This window comes from Crotalus tigris, unplaced genomic scaffold (genome assembly GCF_016545835.1).
Source record: "Crotalus tigris isolate CLP2741 ecotype Arizona unplaced genomic scaffold, ASM1654583v1 scf7180000017622.5263843, whole genome shotgun sequence".
NCBI classification, from domain to species: Eukaryota; Metazoa; Chordata; class Lepidosauria; order Squamata; family Viperidae; genus Crotalus; species Crotalus tigris.
The window spans coordinates 4,286,132-4,306,139 of record NW_024096517.1 but is presented as its reverse complement, the minus strand read 5'-3'; the positions used below and the strand labels follow the sequence as shown (position 1 = coordinate 4,306,139).

The 20,008-nt window shown below is 42.5% G+C and overlaps 1 protein-coding gene across 4 annotated transcripts in view; it reads left to right on the top strand.

Annotated features, from left to right (window-relative positions):
• The first annotated feature begins 2,064 nt into the window (after positions 1-2,064).
• Positions 2,065-20,008, top strand: part of ZNF185 (zinc finger protein 185 with LIM domain) — a 40,767-nt gene continuing 22,823 nt past the window's right edge. Inside the window, exons 1-6 of one of the 4 annotated variants that reach the window (XM_039331598.1) lie at positions 2,065-2,436; positions 10,208-10,344; positions 17,144-17,225; positions 17,856-17,991; positions 18,322-18,393; positions 18,641-18,676. In XM_039331598.1, the coding sequence (XP_039187532.1) occupies positions 17,201-17,225; positions 17,856-17,991; positions 18,322-18,393; positions 18,641-18,676 (269 nt within the window). In that variant the 5' untranslated portion in view covers positions 2,065-2,436; positions 10,208-10,344; positions 17,144-17,200. The remainder of the gene's footprint in view (positions 2,437-10,207; positions 10,345-17,143; positions 17,226-17,855; positions 17,992-18,321; positions 18,394-18,640; positions 18,677-20,008) is intronic. The other 3 variants (XM_039331589.1, XM_039331607.1, XM_039331616.1) reach the window with 3 other exon arrangements.

Below are 20,008 nucleotides of genomic sequence, written 5' to 3'. Positions count from 1 at the left end.
GGCATCATCAAGGGGCACTCTTGCCCTTGAGGAAATCACTGGAAATTACTCTTTCCCCTAGAGAAATGCAGAGAAGTCCTTCACCTAGTTTTTTTCCACCCAGAAATGGGATGGAGAATCGTGAGCAATTCTGCTGTGGCCAATGCATTCCTCGCATAATGTATGCATATTATTCTTTGAATGTCTAATGCATTCCATGTGTGTAGTCTTATAATTCTCAAGGCGAACGAACAAGATAGGTCAGGGCTACCTGTACTGTATATGATTGGCAAAAGATGGCCCCAGGCAAGCCAACTTGGCACCGTAATGCTTCCTTGAGTTCACAATGGAGTCAAAGAGAACTTTCTTATTTCGTCATATCTCCATTTCTTCCCTCATTCTTTTAAAACGTATTCGCAATCTTTTTCGGCCGTTTTTTTTGGTGTATGTGTGTGTGTGTGCAAAGGGACACATTGACAAGACTTGCAAACCAGTGGGTTGCAAATTTTCCCTTGGCCCCCGTCTTTTAAATTCAAATAGTACAACTGATGTGCTTTTGTTTTTGCCCTTTGGCCTTAATGACATTAGGAAGACACTAACAATTTGCAATTTTTAAAAAAACGCCTGTAGCCTTCCAAGTGACTAACGCTGGGTTTAACCGTGATCCTGGGGGAGGTGTCACAATGCTGAGCAGACTTAAGGGATGCATTAAAGTTGGTGAAAGATAGTTGCAGAGTTCTCCTGGTGAAATCTTCGTGGTGTTGAGAAATTCCGAATAGCAGAATAGATTGATGTCATTTTGAAAGCACTGACATTTGCTGGCATCGTTTGGGGCCAGAGACTGTTCTTTGTTCCAAGAAGCAGATAACTCAAAATGTCAATCATCACTTGCCTTCCTTAGCCAAGAAAAAAAGTCTAAATAAACTCTCTCATTCTGTCTCATTTTGTGATTAAACATTAAAAAAGTTCCGACTGAGATAACTATTGATCGCTTTTTTTGCGGGGCACTCGGTCTCTAAAAGGTTCGCCATCACTGCCCTGGGAGAAAAACTCAACATTATTAATTTTTGCTCTGGATTCCAGAGAAGCTAGGGCCGAACACTGACGAGATAGCTAGAAGAAAACTCTAGGACATTATTCCCACGTTGCTCTGGGATGTTTGTAATCTACTAGAATAACAGGTGGAAGGGGACCTTGGAGGTCTTCTAGCTTAACCCCCTCCTCAAGCAGGAGGCCCTAGACCATTTTAGACAAATCCAGTAAAGGCAAGATGGTCACAATGTCCAAGGGATCTTCTACCCCTCCTCCTCCTTTGCAACACACCTCAAAAGCCAATCCCAAAGGTGTTTTTCAGGAGGCACCGTCTCTTTGAAGACCTCATCCAAGAAGCTTCTTCCAAGAGAAGAAGGAAAGCCCAGTTGCCTGGTGAAAAAAAGCACCTTTGAGACAACCTTGTCCTGGATGGCTGAGAATCTCCATAGACCAGTGGTTCTCAACCTGTGGGTCGGGACCCCATTTGGGGTCGAACGACCATTTCACGGGGGTCGCCAAACAAGGCTGTCCGCCATTTCCCCCCCCCCCTTTTCCTTAGCTGTGCTACTCCCTTTTATTCTATTGGCTTTTGAAAGCCAATAGAATAGACTCTCTTGAATAGAGTCTAATTCTATTGGCTTTCAAAAGCCAATAGGAATTGTCCAGGCAGTCTCTGCCCTGCTGAGCCCGCCAAAAGTCCCATTCTGCAAACGGTGCTGCACCAGTTGAGTAGTCCTTGACTTACAACTGGTTGAGTAGTCCTTGACTTACGACCGGTTGGGGGTCGCAGCATTAACAAGGTTGAGAACCACTGGCATAGACACTCAAAAGCCAATCTGTTTTCGAAGAAACCAAACGAGGACTGGCAGGCTGACAATGCAGAGGAATTTTTGGCACGCTCATCGTCTCACTCATTGGGCGATGGTGCTACAATAGGCAAAAAGGTGAGAGTTGATTTTTCCTGGGCAAGTTAGATGCTGGGGCAGGGCGATTGGCTTCTGGCATCCCTAATGGCTGACCTGTCAGCCTCGCCCACAGCCAAGACCTCAGCTACCACTTGCTTTCTTTTCTCCTCTGGCCCAGGACGTCTGCAGTGACACAGGGCAGAGAATGCAAAGAATGTGGAAGGGAGAGGCTGAAGCAGAGCGGGAGGGGGACTCTCTCTCATTCTCTCCCTCTCCTGTGCCTGGGATGTAGGAACCTGTTTGATGCCCTGCAGGGTAGAAGCACCCTCCCATTTTGTCAGCCTTCCCTCCCATAACAAGGCTGGGCCCCAACCTGAGATCCTGGGAGCTTTGCCCACACACTGCCCTCCCTGCAGATTGCTCACGCCACAACCGAGGGCGCAGGCTGTTGTAGGCTTTAAGTAAGATATCCTCACAGAAGGAAATCCCCGGTGCTGCTACTCCTGTGCAAGGGTCCCAAGTAAGTCTCCTTTGGTTCTGCTGGGCAAGGCACAATCCTTCGGGGAGTCTGCTTTTTTTTCTTCTGTAAGCTTATCCAGGACTAAAGGTTGCGCTCTGCCCTAAACTGTTCAGGCTTTTGGGCCAGGTGTGGGTAGCCTAAGTTGGGATGACCAAGAAAGATCGCTTTGCAGTCCCCACCTCCTTTTCCCCCTCTCCTCTTACAATCCTCTCAACTGTTTCCCATTTTCTCACGCCCTATCGCTGAAGTAATGAGCAGTTACACTGGTCTGGTTTGACATAAGGGAAATGAAAGGATTGATTTGTGATAAGACTATATATATATGAATTGCTTTTTCCCTGACCTGTGCTGCACAGTATTTTTCTTCCTGGGTGCTCCATGCATCCAGAATAGTGTTCACAGTGGTCTTTTAAGGTAGAAGAGTTCTGGAAAAGAGTTTTCCAAGGAGTCTCCCCCACGGCTCTTACACACTCATTATACTCTGATGTGGGCAGAGTTTAAAACAAGGTCAATTGCTGGTGATTTGGGGGGAAAAAATCATCAATCTTTGCCCCCCTTTTGCTGTTTTAAGGGGAGCAAAGACGTCCGGCCAGAGTTCGGAAGCCTTAAATGCCAAGGCTGGTATGCCTTCCCCCAAATCCCCGTTTGTCTTTGTGCATTTGAACATTTTGTGCTAGCAACTCCCATCTGTCTCCAAAGTGCTTTTCAAAAGGCAACTGGACTTTTTAAAAAAAAAAAATTTTATTTATAATGCAGTTAAAAACAAACAAACATTGGATTTAACGTGACCTTCCAGTATATACATTCTTATCAGATTATTCCACTTTTTACAATCAATTCTTCATCTCTACATATACACCTAAGTTTTATATACAATACTTGATTCTAAAATAATATATATTTCTATTTTAACATTCATCTTTAATCCTGACCGTCCTCTTCAAATTCCTCCTGCGGTAAAATTTATCCCAGGTTTCGTAATAAACTGATCCACATTTATCTTTTAATATCATTGTAAGCCTGTCCATTTCCGCACGTGCTAATATTTTATGTATTAACTCTTCCTCTGTGGGAATTTCCTTGCTCTTCCATTTTTGCGCAAAGGCAAGCCTAGCTGCAGTCAGGATGTGTAGCAGCAGGTAGATTGTTCCAAAAGGCAACTGGACTTTTGTTCTTGTTTTTTTCCTTGAAAAGATTTAGCTTCTCATCCAAAAATATTCTACAGTTCGATCTGTGTTTATTTCATTCTGTGTTTACATGCGCCGGTGCAAGATAGCTTATTTGGTTCAGACCTTCAGATGGAGAGTCTTTTTTTTTTTTTTTTTACTTCTTGAATCCATCAATATTTTTTTTTCTCCCACCAACGGGCGTGAGATGGGTGAAATCCGTGTCTCAGGACTTTTCTAAAAGCTATGGTAATAGATTCTCCAGAACTAAAGTTTGGATAGCCCCACCCTGGCTTCCGCTTTGCCCTTTTGGATTTCTGTCTGTTGGGCAGCTCTTGGTAAAATTGAAAAATGTAGCCCTGTAGGGTAGGCAGAGCTTGGCGCATTCTCCTCAGCGGGGCGTCCTCCGTTTTCTGTTTGGCAGGCTTTGTACTCTGCCCATGCTTGGAGAACATCTGTCAGAGAGCTGAGGAATGCAAGCCATTCTCAGAAACCACATGAAGAGAACGCTGGTTTTAAAAGTAACCGGTATAACAGAGATTTGTGCCAAATCTTTTCTCCTTTTATGAAACTCCTCCTTATAAAGGCATTCGCCAATATTTTTTTTTTCCTGAATCCAACTCCTGGGCCTTTAATAACTGCACCACAAGCAGAAATCACACCAAACAAAACCTCCCCATATGCTCAGAAGGCTTGGCTCACATCCTATTTGATTGTTGTTGGTATAAGAGGGTGAGAGGCTGGTTCTTTGGCTCCTGTATTAAATGAATGATTCATTGGGAATCCCATGTTAAAACAACACACCTTATGTGCGACCAGAATCTGAAAATAACATTTAACATGGCACAGTATTGAGTAAAATGGTTCGGCTACGATCGGCATATGTGGGACTGATCGGGTTAGATTGTAGGGGTGATACTGAAATATAATTTTATCTTATTTTACTTATCGATATATTAAATTATTGTATTTTACTCCAATTTCATTTTAAATTGTTTTCAATGGGATTTTATTAATAATTTGTGTTTGGAATTCTGCATTTCTTAAAAACTCCCAGTGTTGGAGCACCCACAACTCCTGAAGGGCAGCTGTTCCACTGATTAATTGTTCTAACTGTCAGGAAGTTTCTCCTTAGTTCTAGGTTGCTTCTCTCCTTGATTAGTTTCTATCCAGTTGCTTCTTGTCCTGCCTTCAGGTGCCTTGGAGAATAGCTTGACTCCCTCTTCTGTGTGGCAGCCCCTGAGATATTGGAATACTGCTATCATGTCCCCCCTCACCCTTCCCTTCGTTAAATTAGACATACCCAATTCCAGCAACCTTTCCTTATATGTTTTAGCCTCCAGTCCCCTAATCATCTTTGTTGCTCTTCTCTGTACTCTTTCTAGCGTCTCAACACCTTTTTTTACATCGTGATGACCAAAATTGGATGCAATATTCCAAGTGGGGCCTTACCAACATGATGATGCTGTTCCTTCATCTTCTACTCTCCCCTGTCTTGGTGTCCCCCAAATGTGTTTCAGGCTACCAGCTTCTGTAATTGGCAGAGTGAAAGAAGGTTCATGATATCTCCTTTGCTACATCTTTTTTCCATAGACGAAGGCCATAGTGATGAGTGTCACATGGCTTGTGCTTCTGCCATTCACCCGTGATTTAGTTGCATGACAATTTAGGGCTTGGGACATCAGTAGAACAAGTTCCACTTCCCTTCATGTGTTTGGGAGGGAGTTGTGGACTTGTGCCCCACCCAATGGCTCTTGCCCATCAGGTTTACTTTGCTCCTGTTTTGGATTGGAGTGAAGGTTTGCAGAAACGAGAGTCTGCTTTTGGGATGGTCTTCTCACTGACCCCAGTTTTCAGCTGACCATAAATCCAATTTGATGTTGCCTTGATTGTCATCTTGGTGACCTGTGAAGGTCTGGTGGTGTTATGCAGCTAAGACGTTGGTCTAACTTTATGGTGTCTTCAACATCTCCCTAATCCTAAGAGAGTCTATATTGTCCTTCTCCCTATTCATTAACAAAGCCCATGACGCTGTCATTCAGACTTAATAAAAATATGTGCCGAGTTAGATGTCCAATCGCTCTTCTTGTTCATAAACTAAGTAGAGCTGGATCAAGAATAGAATGGAAGAATATCAGGAAATACCAGGGCTGTTGTAGATTAGAATAGAATAGAGCTGGAAGGGACCTTGGACCTAGTCCAGCCCCCAGCTGAAGCAGGAGAACCTATACCATCTCAGACAAACAGATGGTTGAAACAGACGATTGTAAAAACATATTGGAAAAAGAGAATGATGAACTGCTTCCATATTGTTGCCCAGAAGTCTTCATGGATGCATTCATGAAATCACTAGAAGTTAAGCCTGATTTAAAAGAGGTTTTACCTTCACCTAAATATAGCTAACCAAGCTAAGGCTGTATGTGTTGTGTGAGAGCTCCATTGGTGGAAGAAAAATAAGCACTATTCAGTACTTCATTTTATTTCAGAGAAAGTTTGGGGGGGAAGTATTATTGCTCAATTAGAGCATCCTTATATCTGGAAGGTCCCAGATAGAATTTCTGGTCCAAACTGATCTGGGAAAGGCTACTGTCTTGGCAACTAGAAAAGCCATGGAAGTTTCTGTTTATCTGTGACAACCGCAGTGAGATTATTACTATATGCTCAAAGGTGGAAAGGTTTGACACGCTAACCAGAATGGAGGAGTGATTGGTAAAAGTGATGGAACTTGCAGAGATAGCTAAATTGACTTCCTTGATTAAAGATATTAACTCCAAATATGGCTGGCTGGAAACCCTTTATAGATTTTTTTTTTGCATGAAACAGAAAAAATGCACATGATCTGTGGTTTTGATTATTAGAAAAAATGAATAATAGGAAAAAAGTGAGTTTTTCTGTGATGATACTGTAAGAGATAAGTTTGCGATTATACTTGAATTTGCTGCAAAAGAAATTGGAAGCTTCTCTTCTCTTTTCTTCTCTTCTCTTCTCTTCTCTTCTCTTCTCTTCTCTTCTCTTCTCTTCTCTTCTCTTCCCTTCCCTTCCCTTCCCTTCCCTTCCCTTCCCTTCCCTTCCCTTCCCTTCCTTCTCCTATTTCTTAGTAATGTTCTCTTCTTTATATAAGGAAGACTGCTGTCTCAAAATCTTCATTAAAGTGTCATGTGCAATGTGTTAGCCCTATTTCTCTTCTGGAACCGGAAAGACAATGAGGAAGTGAATGTATTTTAAAATCATTTGCAAGTAGATTCATTGCTCTATGTTATTTCAGTCAGTCTCCTCCATCAGACTAATGTATACAGGAGAAAGATTATGGAAATAGCACGTGCAGGTCAAAGGAATGCATTACATCAACAAGGAGAAAAAGAGAGAGAGAGAGAGAGAACAAAACAACCTGTTACAGTACCTCAGGTAGTTTATTTATTTATTTAGAAAATTGATATGGCCGCACAACTGACTGATGTTGATTTGGGGGCACCTTACAGCAATAAAACCCCAAACCCAACAAGCCCCCTCACCCAATGCAAGATTTGGGCATGAGAAGGGTACAAAGTTTCAGATGGTCACAATGCCAATTTTCCCTAACATCTGGCTTGAAACGATTCCTCAAATTTATGTTGCAAACTGATGTGAGCAGTCAAACTAAACAGGGTTTTGAATTATGAGCCAAAGTACACCTGATGCTATGCTAGATTGGTCCAGTGAAATCCAAGAAAATCTATAATGAGTGAGTAGCTGTTTGAAGGTCCGGGTGGAGAGAAAACCTTCCAGTTCTCCTATTGTGGTCAGGAATCAGTGACCTCAAATGTTGCTCAGCTCCAAGTAACTTGAGCCAAGAGGACTAATGGTAAGGTGACCAACCGTCCTCCTTTAGGGAGGACAGTCCTCCTTTTGTAAGTTCTGTCCTCCCTCAAAAAGTGTCCTCCTACATGTCCTCCTTTTTGATATTTGAAGACTAATCTGCAGGGCTTTTTTTTCTCATAGAACGCTCAGAACGGCGTTCCGGCACCTTTTTTTTGATGTTTTTTTTTTTCAACTTTTGCATGAGCCGTGCTACTCCCACTATTGGCTTTCAAAAACCAATAGGAATTGCTGCTGAACGCGCCAAAACACTCGGCTGGCAAACTTTGCACATGCAAGTTGTCTGTATTATTGTTGCAATGAATAAAATGTTTCTTTTATTTATGATATTTTTTTCTTCAATTTATTTGTGTCCTCCTTTTTATTGTAAAAAAGTTGGTCACCTTACTAATGGTTGAAGTTCAGCAATATTTGGAGGTCCATATATTCCCATACTCTCCAGTAGAACATGATTTCTGAATGTTCTGATCACCCATAACGTCTCCTCTTGTATGTGCCCAGGGTGTTTATATTGCAGTAAGGCATAATTTGCTTTGACTTCATGTAATACGCTAAGCCTTAAGCCACGTTTTCCCACCCACTATGGCTGGATTCAGACAAGTCTGCTAAAAATCAAGCAAGGCATGGCTTACCATAATATATGAACTCGAGTCATGCATGATTCAGACCAATGCTTTCTTTGGTTCAGCACTGCCAAGTGCAATTAATAATGGAGTTGCAAGTCTTGAGTAAGGCACTTTCTTGACTGTGCTATCCAATTCCCTTCCCTGGAATCGAATTGAGTTCTTTTTTGAATACACGTACTGTGCAAGTTTTGCTATACATTTATGGATCTTCTGTTGGTTTGAATGGAAATGAGGGTGGAGGGATTCCTTCCTAATAAGCAATGCAATCAGGATTATCTTATAGACTTAATGCTCCTTCTTGTAATCCCCATCTTTCCCAACTGAAGTATTTCCTTCTCTTTCTATAAACAGGATGGATTGCCAATTCTAGAGGGGAATTGCTGTGCTCCTAATTACTACCTCTCTGTGTTGTTTACGTTGAGCTGATTTAATTGGCCAAATTTGCATTTATCATATCTCATTCACGTATACTGTTCCTAGATATATGCCAGGTTGCAATATTGTTAAGAGTTTGGAAAAGAGCTTTCAAAAGCAACTAGAAGGGTGGGGTTTGTTTTTCAATTCAAGTCCAATAAGTACAGTAAATAAGTAATTCTGGAAGGACCTCTGGTTAAAGAAAACTGTCCTAGATATTATGAGTTACTGTGTTGCATTATTACGAAGCCTAACCATGAAAATCAAGGGCAACTTGGGAATGTACACAAAACATGAAGAATTTTACAGACCATATATTAAGTCAAAAAAATATAAACTGTCTTATTATCAAACATGAATTTAGTATTTGTAATAGAGCTGTTTTCCCTATCGTGTAAGACAGATTAGGAGAATGTATCTAGTTTCAAAGATGGGGTATCTGAAATGTCGGACTGTTTTCCTCTAAGCTGATGAAAGCCTATACTAAATCCTGACCCCAAAATAATACTTACTATTTAATTGGGTTGTGCAATATTTTGAAACCAATTGAACAGAGTGTGATAGAGCAGGGCTTTTCAACCAGTAGTACGGGTACCACCTGTGGTACATTGACACCTGGCAGGTGGTACGCGAGCATCCCAGAAAAGTGGTAGCAGGAGAGGGGAATGAGCTGAACCGGTGGCAGCACTGCACAAGCTTGAGTGAGAGATGGCTGGAGCTGCAGGGCTGTCAGGGCTCAGAGGAAGCATCAGGATCAGCGCTTCTTCGGGACTGTCAGGGCTCAGTGGAAGCGCCAGGATCAGCGCCAGGCTCCAGCTGGAGCTCATGCTGATCCTGGCACTTCTGCTGAGCCCAGAAGAAGTGCCGATCAGCTGGAATGTTGCAGCATCCCCAGGGTCTTGTGATTTACATTCAGATGCTTGGCAACTGATTCATATTTATGACGGTCACAGTGTCCCAGGGTCATGTGAAGTGACCAAAACCTGCCGCAGCCAGGTTTGACACCTTGCTAGGTGACTGGTGGTACTCGGATATTTCCATATCCTAAAAGTGGTACAGTGGGTGAAAAGGTTGAAAAGCCCTGCTATAAAGCAGCTGCATCTTTTCCAAACACTGTGCTATGTTTATGTCTGCCTATCTTCAAAGGACCCTCCTGGATGATTGTAAGTCGAGGATTATTCCTTTGAGAAATGTTTGTTATACAAATGCTGCAACAATCAGGTGCAATGCCTGTTTTTTTCCTCCCCGTTAGCTCTGTTCTCATACTACCGGGAGAAATGTGATGTTTTTCCTTACGGTTCATTCACCAATAAAACTAATTCTGAATAGCTTTCAAGTACAGGTAATGGATTAAAAAAATCAGTAGCAACCAGGGGAAAAAAAAGGACCTTCCCGGAATGTAATATGAAGCAATGAACATGCATACATTAGGGAAGTTATCCCTGTTATTAATCACGCGCAATTATTTCTCACAGATCCAGGGTTTCAAAGCAATTTTTGGTGTGCTTGTACGGGGTACAGTATTTGTGGTTTATTGAGTTGTAGAAACCAGGCCTCACATTAGACCTTAGTTACCTTATTTCTTGGCCCAAAATACAGTATGTTACCTAACACAACTGCTATGCCTTGTTAACTTGGGTTTCCCCACCCTCCTTACGCTAATCTATGACCGTAATAAAGATTTGATTGGATTATTTTCTTGTCAATCAGCTCCTAAGGTAAATCAGCCGTTAAGAGCACCGGAGTTTATTTCTAATAAACCGGATACCGGAACTATAAGTGTGATGTAATCTGAAAATCACCCCACCGATATAGGAAATGAAATGGAGTGAAAAAACAACAACAAGGTATCATTTCTCTTCATAGATTTATGAATAAAGTTAAAGACATTCTGATGATCCAACAGTAGACAAACTTCCTCAACCTGCTGTGCAGGTTGAAGCAGCCACAGGCCCTCCTTCCTTATTCAGTAGAAGAATCTGTTGAAATAACAATTTAGAATTAATTGTAAGTAACAACAATAATTGCTCTTAGCAGTAGTGGGGTGCGGCACATCAGGAGGTGTTAGTACAGGCAGGAAATTTACCAGTTGTAAAACAGCTACAATAATCTTAGGAGGGAACTTTGTGTTTCTTCTGTGTCTTTGGAATTATTGTTTCCATCATACTCCTCAAGACTTGTTCATGAAGACCATTGTTTCTCAACTGAAGTGTGCTGGCTGGGGAATTCTGGGAGTTGAAGTCCCTAGGTCTTCAAGTGGCCAAGGTTGGACACCCCTGGCTTAAACTTGGATGACTGCCTCTGATGAAACAAGCCATAGTTCATAAAAGCTTCTGCCTTTTAATAAAACGTTTTAGGCTGAAAATGGGTGCCAAACAGCCCACCCATCTCTTCCTTCCAAGACTAGTCAGAATTATTTCAAGCAAAGGGATCAAATTGTCAGCCAACCAATGCAATCATCTTTTCGTAAGTCAGAAGAATTGCATCTTCAAAGGCCACCTTCCACTAGTGACTGAAAGTCTCTTCATAGCATGGTCCCACCATCATTGGCCACATGACTTTTATTTTGGCACAGTGAGGGTTGGCTGAATTGGATAAGAAGAAGGTCGCTACTCTGGAAACATATCTGGATTTCTAAGACTGGAATGCTGCACCTGAAGATAAGCATCTTAATTAGAAGAAAAAAAATTGAATCTTTATTAATTGGGCTTGCAGGACTTTCTTACACCCACTAAAAAGGAGCACCCTGTATAGGCAGATATGTGTGTCTGCGTAATCAACACATGTTCTCATTGAGATGCCTACTTTTTTCCGCATAGCGCGCGGCAAGTGATATTTCGGTCTTGGGTTTATCCTCAGTATTTCCAGTGTGGTGTTGTGGAATAGCAGCATAAGCATTCAGGGATAGCCAAGAAAATCAGTGGATTTTCTCGTTCAAAAGCTGCAGTGACTTGAGGGTTTACCAAGGGTTGCAGTTCTACTTGTAATATTGAGAAGTAAGGTGAGCTTTAAAGAAGTGAAAAGGAGGACTAGGGGTGACATGATAGCAATATTCCAATATTTGAGGGGCTGCTATAAAGAAGATGGGGGGATCAACCTATGGGTCTACCTATTTTCCAAAGCACCAGAAGGCAAGCTATGATGCAATGGATGGAAACTAATCAAGGAGAGAAGCAACCTAGAACTAAGGAGAAATTTCCAACAGTAAAAACAATTAACCAGTGGAACAACCTGCCTCCAGAAGTTGTGGATGCTCCATCACTGGAAGTTTTTAAGAAGAGACTGGACAACCATCTATGTGAAATGATATAAGGTTTCCTGCCTGAGCAGGGGGTTGGACTAGAAGTCCTCCAAGGTCCCTTCCAACTCTGTTATTCTGTTCTGTTCTGTTCTGTAGGAACTTGATGATAAAATGTTCAAGTATGAGTAGATAGAGATGGCAGTCTTGAAAGTAAGAGTAAGAGTAATATCTCTTGATATTAACAAGCAAGCTGGCCTACATTTAATTGGAGCTGCAAAACCGAGCTTGAATGTTGGCATTCGAGGTCGCAGGTGTGCGGCTAAAAGTTAAAAGTCAGCGACTTGTTCTCAAATCACAACGGCCGAAATCTAGTTTGAAACCGTGTTCTTGTTCAAAGAGGAAAGATGGAAGAAAATACATTCAACATCCTGTCACTTCAACCCTCGCTTACAAAGAAGAGGCAGAAAATTAGGGCTGCTTCTCCAGGAGGTTTTACTGCTGTTTTGAATATTTGGCGTAGGGTTTGTGTTTTGGTGGAAAGTTGCTGAGTAGGCGTTTCCTTCTGCAGTTCAGGAATTTGGGAATAGTCTCGGGTTTCTGTACATTTTGCAATCTAGTTTTTCACACCGGCAGCTGGATTTCCAACCTGCTGGTTCTTTTTACCCACGGAAATTTGCAATTAACATTGAATAATAGGATGTTCGGAGATGGAGGCGGGTGGGACGTTCCTGATGTGTCTAGAAATTCTGGGAGCTGAAGACTTGCATGGTGTGTGCCGGAATAGCACCTTGGAGATCTTCTAGTCCAGCCCCCTGCTCAGGCAGGAAACCTTATTTCACATAGATGGTTGTCCAGTCTCTTCTTAAAAACTTCCAGTGATGGAGCACCCACAGCTTCTGGAGGCAGGTTGTTCCACTGATTAGTTGTTCTCACTGTGAGGAAGTTTCTCCTTAATTCCAGGTTGCTTCTCTCCTTGATTAGTTTCCATCCATTGTTTCTTGCCTTGCCTTCTGGTGCTTTGGAAAATAAGTTGACCCCCCATCTTTTTTGTGGCAGCCCTTCAAATACTGGAATATTGTTCTCCTGTCACCTCTAATCCTTCTTTTCTCTAGACTGGCCATACTCAGTTCCTGCAACCGTTCTTCATATGTTTTAGTCTCCAGACCTTTGATTATCTTAGTTGCTCTTCTCCCATAAGAAATTCAATATTTCGCTGCCTGTTGACCCAAGTGCATGCTTCAAAAGCTCTCATTGGCACTTCCATCCAAACTTATCCCCAGGTCCTCTTGAGTTCAAGACCTGATGACCACAAGAAAAAATTCACGTAGGATTTTTAAAACAAAAACAAAAAAAACCCACCTCAACACAGACTGTCTTGCTGCAGGGGTTTGTTTTTTACCCTCCCAATTTAGCCTTCATTTGCTGGGATTTCCAAATAAGTTCCTCTCCAAGCATCAACCAAATGCTACCTCAGCACGAATAAAATTGAAGCCTTTCTCCGGGAAAAAAATAATAATAAAACTTTTCTTGCTATGCTGGTTTGTGAATATTAGTAATTGTTAAATTTACTCAGTTCCAGTTCTGAGTGGGCGTTGAAGATAAGCAGGTGAATTCCCTGCAGTCAACAAGTCCCCAAGCCCTGATTGGAGGGGGTAGGAACTTTCTGCTCCTGATTCAGCAGCTTGGGAGAGGAGGAAAAAAATGTCCTTTGTTGACATTTCTCAGCTCAAAAACAGGAATGGAAGCCAAGAGAAGAAATGAGTGGGCAGATCCAGTTTTAATTAGATTTCTGACAGGGTTTGAAGTATTTCACTACCAGAGATATGGGCTGTAAATGAGTTGGAACATGGTTTCATGCCAACTTGGTGAAGACAATTCTGGATTTGAAAGTGGAGGGTTTAAGTACACTAATGCAGGGCTCCTCAATCCCCGGTCTATGGACAGCATCGGACCGCAGCATGCCAGGAATCGGGCCACACAAACAAATGAAACCCCATTCGTCGCCCTCCAGTCCACAGAAAAAAACCCACTCAGCAGAACCAATCCCTGATGCCCAAAAGGCTGGGGGGGGGGCACTATCCTAATGCATGTTAAAATACAGGTTAATATGAGTCCTATCCTATTCCATTTCTGGAGTCGTTGATAGCAACCTCCTGCAGTTTAAAAGAATTACATTTTTTATGAAGTGGCTGAGGGCTTCCACTCTCCTGCTTGAACAGGGTGTTGGACTCAAAGGCCTCCGAGATCCGTTCCAACTCTTTGTGTCAGCCTGCTTCCTTACCACAACGGCATCTCCTTGACTTCATGTGACAGCCTAGTTACCCAAAAGCGGTGTGGACAAACACAACCGCAGGAAAAAAAGAAGTTCCTTTTCAGCTTGCGAGCACACCCCTGGATTCTGAGCGGGTTCTTTCACCGTTCTGCGTGGTTTCTGTCCCCACCCAGTTCTCCGAAATGTGTGTGTTCCCACAACATTGAAGTACGCAATGGCAAAAACGGAGCTTGTCTGGCACGCCCTTCAAAGGGTTCTCCACAAAGAGTGGTGTTTGTGATGTCCCTAAGCCTGTGGCCAAGGCTGCTTGTCTTCCATGGGGCTTCCAGCTGTTTCTTAAGCCAATTTCAGAAAGTCCACTCCGGATTGCAGGGAGATTTGGGTGATGCTCTCTCTGGATTACAGCCACTGTGAGATTTGATTTGTTGTTCCTCTGCAACTTGTACTTCCCATCTGTGGTCCAGCGTGGACCGGTCTACAGCAGCTGCCTTTTACTCTTAGGGATGGTTCTCCGCTCATTAGTCCTCATGTTTTCTTTCCCAGAAGTCTGCAGACAAGGATGTCTTTACTCCCCTCCTCTTTCCCATCTGATGTCATTTGGGTTTAAACCAGCTCCTTTCTTTATTTCTCTGCTGAGACCATCATACAGTAGCTTGGATGCTACAGTAATCCATGCAAGATGGGAACAGGTTGTCCTTCCTTCCTCTGTAGGGATGTGGTAGCTTTGTAGCAAAACAGAACTGATTGTTCAGTGTAGGAAAAATTAAGTAGACATGTTGCTTTCCAGTACGATCATTTCCATTCCTTTTTTCCTGTAGTCCAACCAACAATAGTGAGAGCTTGTCCATGTCTATTTTATTCTTCAAAAACACTTCACAGGATTCTCCAGTTCCAGGTTCCTTCCTTCCTTCCTTCCTTCCTTCCTTCCTTCCTTCCTTCCTTCCTTCCTTCCTTCCTTCCTTCCTTCCTTCCTTCCTTCCTTCCTTCCTCCTCTCCTCTCCTCTCCTCTCCCCTTCCCTTCCCTTCCCTTCCCTTCCCTTCCCTTCCCTTCCCTTCTCTTCTCTTCTCTTCTCTTCTCTTCTCTTCCCTTCCCTTCCCTTCCCTTCCCTTCCCTTCCCTTCCCTTTCTCATACTATTCTGGGCTATTCTCCACAACATGATGCATCCACAAGACCTCCCCTTTATCCAACTGCAGATCTAGTCTCTTGATGGGAGACTGAAGAGTCAAGTTTTTCCTCCGCGGCTCTAAACCATCTCCACCCATCTCTCATTTGAACATGGAAAAGCTCATCTCAAATATTCAGGCTACACTTGAATTTCTGGCTTGGCAGATTTATGCAAAGCCGGGCATGCTGGCAGTTTGCTTCAGTGATGGCTTTGGGCAACAACAAGCCATTCTTGCCAATGCTCAGTTTTTTCCGAGCATGAATCATACTGCTAATCTCAAGCCAATTCTTTAGTAACAGTTTCCTCCTACCATATTTTGCTAGTAGCAATAGCAATAGCACTTACTTGCTGCATATACCACCCCATAGTGCAGGAGTCTTTAAACGTGGCCCTTTTGTGACTTGTGGACTTCAACTTCCAGAATTCCTCAGCCAGCGTGCCTGGCTGAGGAAATCTAGGAGTTGAAGTCCACAAGTCATCAAAGGGCCAAGTTTGAAGACCCCTGCCATAATGCTTTACAGCCCTCTCTGAGCAGTTGACAAGATCAGTATATTGACCCCAACAATCTGAGTCCTCATTTTACTGAGTTTGGAAGGATGGAAAACTGAGTCATCCTTGAGCTGGTCAGGATCGAACTCCAGGGTGTGGACAGAGCTAGCCTGCAATACTGCATTCTAACCACTGTGCCACCAGGACAACTAGTAAGTGAGACTGGAGGATAAGCCTGCAAGATTAGCCCTCACAGCACTGAAGAATGATCCATGGGCCACTCTTCTTTTGGACCCTACAACTCCTGAAATCATACTTACTGGAATTCAGGAGCACCCCACCTCTACAGACCAGTCGGTGGTGGTAAATATGCAAGAATGCACACAAATAAGAAATGCAGAGGTTCAGTAGATTGACCCTAGGTGGGGATGGAGGGTAGAGAAGACAACAAGGTTTGTTATGGACTTAGCACACTTCAAAACACCCAAAAGAACCGAAAGTTGAAATCCACAAACCATCCAAAAAACACCAATCCCTCTTGGAAATCTGAGCTCCTTCCTAAAAGAGCATTGTGCAATCATTCTGCTCCACTGCTAATCTTGTTCCCCCGTTCCCATCATTTGTCCCCCAAATGTTTGGCCTTCTATTAAGAAAATGTTGCTCATCCTGACTATGAATGGCGGGCCAAAGATTGCAAAGAGTTGGATTCCAAGCCCAACTCCATTTAGCTCTGAAGTTGTGAGTTCTGAGTAGCTCCATGTTTTCTCACTCTAAGTAAGATCAAATATAGCTCCTTATGGAGTTTTTATAAGTAAAAATAGAAAAAAATAAGCATGACGTATTGTTTTGATTATTTAGATAGGATAGATTATAGAAAGAAAAGAGGTCTAATTTTTGAGAAAACTTGAGATAAGTTTATAATTGTACTAATAAGGGCTGTAAGGAAAGACAGAAGCCAGTTCTTTCTATCTTTTTTCTTTCCTTTTGACTTTTACTTTTTCTTTCTTGCATTTTTAGCTTTCTCTCTCTCTCTCTCTCTCTCTCTCTCTCTGTCTCTCTCTTCCTTTTTCTTTTTTTCTTCCTTATTCTATATCAATTTGTATTAGTGTTTTACCTTTGGTTTTAAAACTTTCAACAAAGTTATATTAAAAATTAAGTAACATTAACTATGTGATATTAATCCCATAGAGACATATCTGCAGGGTATTGTTTAAAAAAAAATCAGGATGGCTGCCACAGTGGAACAATCAAACCCCTATCCATTTTTGATGTCTGTTATATGTAAAAATGCTTCAAGCACAACACTGAGGGACTGTCTTGATTTATCCCCCCCTAATCTACAAGAGATCCTAGTTTCCATAACAGGTGTCTGTTGTGAGTATGGCTTTTTTGGAGCATCAAGAGAAGGCTGAGGACCATCTGCTTGCCTTCTGCTTTGTTTTACAGGAATAATCTGGTTTTCATTCTTCCCTCCTAGTTGTATCTTTGTGCCAAACTCTGGAAACTACGCGGTGTGAGAGAGCCCGTGTGAATCATGCTGTCTCTTGGCGCCATGAAAGGTATATTATGGGATGCTTCATCCCTAATTGTATAATGTGCTTCCTTTAAACCTGATGCCTTGGAGTTATGCTATGGGGTTAACTACAAATGACAACACAACTTTATTACTGTTAAAAGTCCAGAAATCAGACAAAACAAATAGAGATGAGTCAGGAGGAGTCTGATAGCTCTTTTTAAGACTAACACATTTTATTAAAAGTTATAAGCTTTTATGAGCTACAGCTGATGGCATCAGATACACAGAATAATTAAGGGTTTCAATTATGCTGGATTTAAATAATTGCGCAGATACAAATTATGCCTGAGACAAATTAAGAGTCTTTTCTCAGTTAACAATTATAATGCATTCAAACTGTATTTATTTGTTGAGACCTTCTGAGATAGCCTGAAAGTTGCTGATGAATGCGAGTTCCGTACTTATGCCAGTGAAATTTCTCTTTTTCCAAAAACAACCTTGAGATCTTTAAAAACCCCTTTCCTCTTGAATAATCTGGTCAAAACCAGACAGTGTAGAATGAAAAGGTCCCAAAGACAAGTCTGTAGTCCAGGCTCTCTAAGTTCATCTAATACTCATTGGATTCTCTGTTTTTGGGGGGTTCCAACTTCTTCTTGATCCATTTTTTTTTAAGATGGCACCATCCTACCGAGTGAGGAAGACCGGAAACGGATTATTACCCAAATGAAAGTAAGGACAACTCTGAAAGGAGACAAGAGTTGGATCCATCACAGGTCTGATTCTGAGGAGAAGCAGAACCACAGTCCTTTGTGAGTATGAAGCAACTCTGCCTTAAAATTTGCTCCAGTTTCCTGAATGTTTTCTTCCCTTGAAAAAAAATGGGCTTCTTTTTACTTAGCTCAGGGTTAGGCAACCTTGGCTCTTTTATGACTCGTGGACTTCGATTCCCAGAATTCCTGAGCCAGCATGGCTCAGCTTGGAAACCTCTCCCTTTCCCCTCAGCATGGCTGAGGCCTTGGTGCACAAATCATCTCTTTCAGAGCACAGTGCCAGATCCATTGCTAATCTGAGGTGCTTCGTTCTGCCTTGTCCAACTAGAACGCTAATGCCCTTATTTTGACAATCTCTGTCTTCTTCAGGACACCTTGTACAGCTCCATCTTCCCACAGAGAACCACAGTCTCCTTCAGCGCACAAAAATCTTTCCTCAAAGTGAGTATGTTGCTATTTCATTATATTTTAATGGTGATATTATACCCATTATTTATTTATTTTTTAAAAAAGACACTTCCGCAAAGATTGATCCCTTGAGTTTTAAGCGCAAGATAAAATGCTCAGAGCACCAAGGATGCTTGTGTAACCGGGGAAGATTTGGGTTCCTTTCAGTCGTCAAGAAAGTCATGGGGATGCTCATCTCTGATTAAACAGCTCAAAGATTTTATCTTTCTCTTCCATCTAGTTCTTCTACTGCTACATCATCTGGATATCTCATTAGGTGAGTCAAAAGAAATTGCAGAGGGGCAAATGCATCCACAGAGGAATAGTTTCAAGTTCGTGTGAAATTATAGTACCGCTTTATACTGTACTCTGTTGAAACCACACTTGGAATGCTGCGTCCGGTTCTGGTCTCACCAAGATACAAAAAAGATGTTAGACCCTAAAAAGAGTGCAGAGAAGAGCAACAAGGATGATTAGAGGTCTGGAAGGTAAACCATGCAATGAACAATTGAGAGAACTAGATGTGTCTAGTCCAGTGGTTCTCAACCTTTCTAATGCCGCGACCCCATAATACAGTTCCCCATGTTGTGGTGACCTCCAACCACTTATACATCACCGGGTGCCAGGGGCCTGGCCAAAGAAAAGGGGGAAAAAATGGCGGACAGCCTTGTTTGGCAACCCCCGTGAAATGATCGTTCGACCCCAAATGGGGTCCCGACCCACAGGTTGAGAACCACTGGTCTAGTCTAACAAAGAGAAGAACTAGAGGTGATATGATAGCAGTCTTGCAGTGTTTGAGTGACTGACACAGAGAAGAGGGGTCAACATAATCTCCACCTGGGGGCAGGGTGGAAGATCATTAAAGAGAGACCCAGCCAAGAACTAAGGAGGAATTTCGTGAGAGTGAGAACAATTAATCAGTGGAATGGTTTAGAACAGGGGCCCCAACCCCCGGTCCGTGGTCTGGTACAGGGCTGTGGCATGTCAGCAATCAGGCCACTGTCAATGATCCTTACCGGAACCATGAGTTACGAAGAACACGAAGACAAACCAAAAAAGCCCCATCCATGGGATGCAGGCAGCACACAAAACCATGTACTCTCTGGTCTGTGGAAAAATCTCTCTCTACATAACTGGTCCCTGGTGCCCAAAAGATTGGGGACCTCTGATTTAGAACATAGAACATAGAATAACAGAGTTGAGAGGAATCTTGGAGGTCTTCTAACTCAACCCCCTGCTCGAACAGGAGACCCTAGCTGTCCAATCTCTTCTTAAAGGCCTCCAGCGATGGGGCACCCACAACCTTTGAAGGCAAGCTTACCTCTGGAAGTTGTGGATGCTCCATCACTGAAGGTTTTCAAGAAGAGATTGGACAGCCATTTGTTCAGGGTCTCCTGCTTGAGCAGGGGGTTTGGACTAGAAGACCTCCAAGGCACCTTCCAAGCCTATTCTATGTTCTATGTTCTAAACTGAAATAGGAAAGAGGGAATGGTTCGTTTCTTTCAGTATCTGGAATTCCTGCTGTGCATGCTGATCGTTTTGTGGCTTCAATAACACAGAACAGAGGGCGGAATTGATACAAAAGCAGTCAACTGAATTGTTTTAGAAT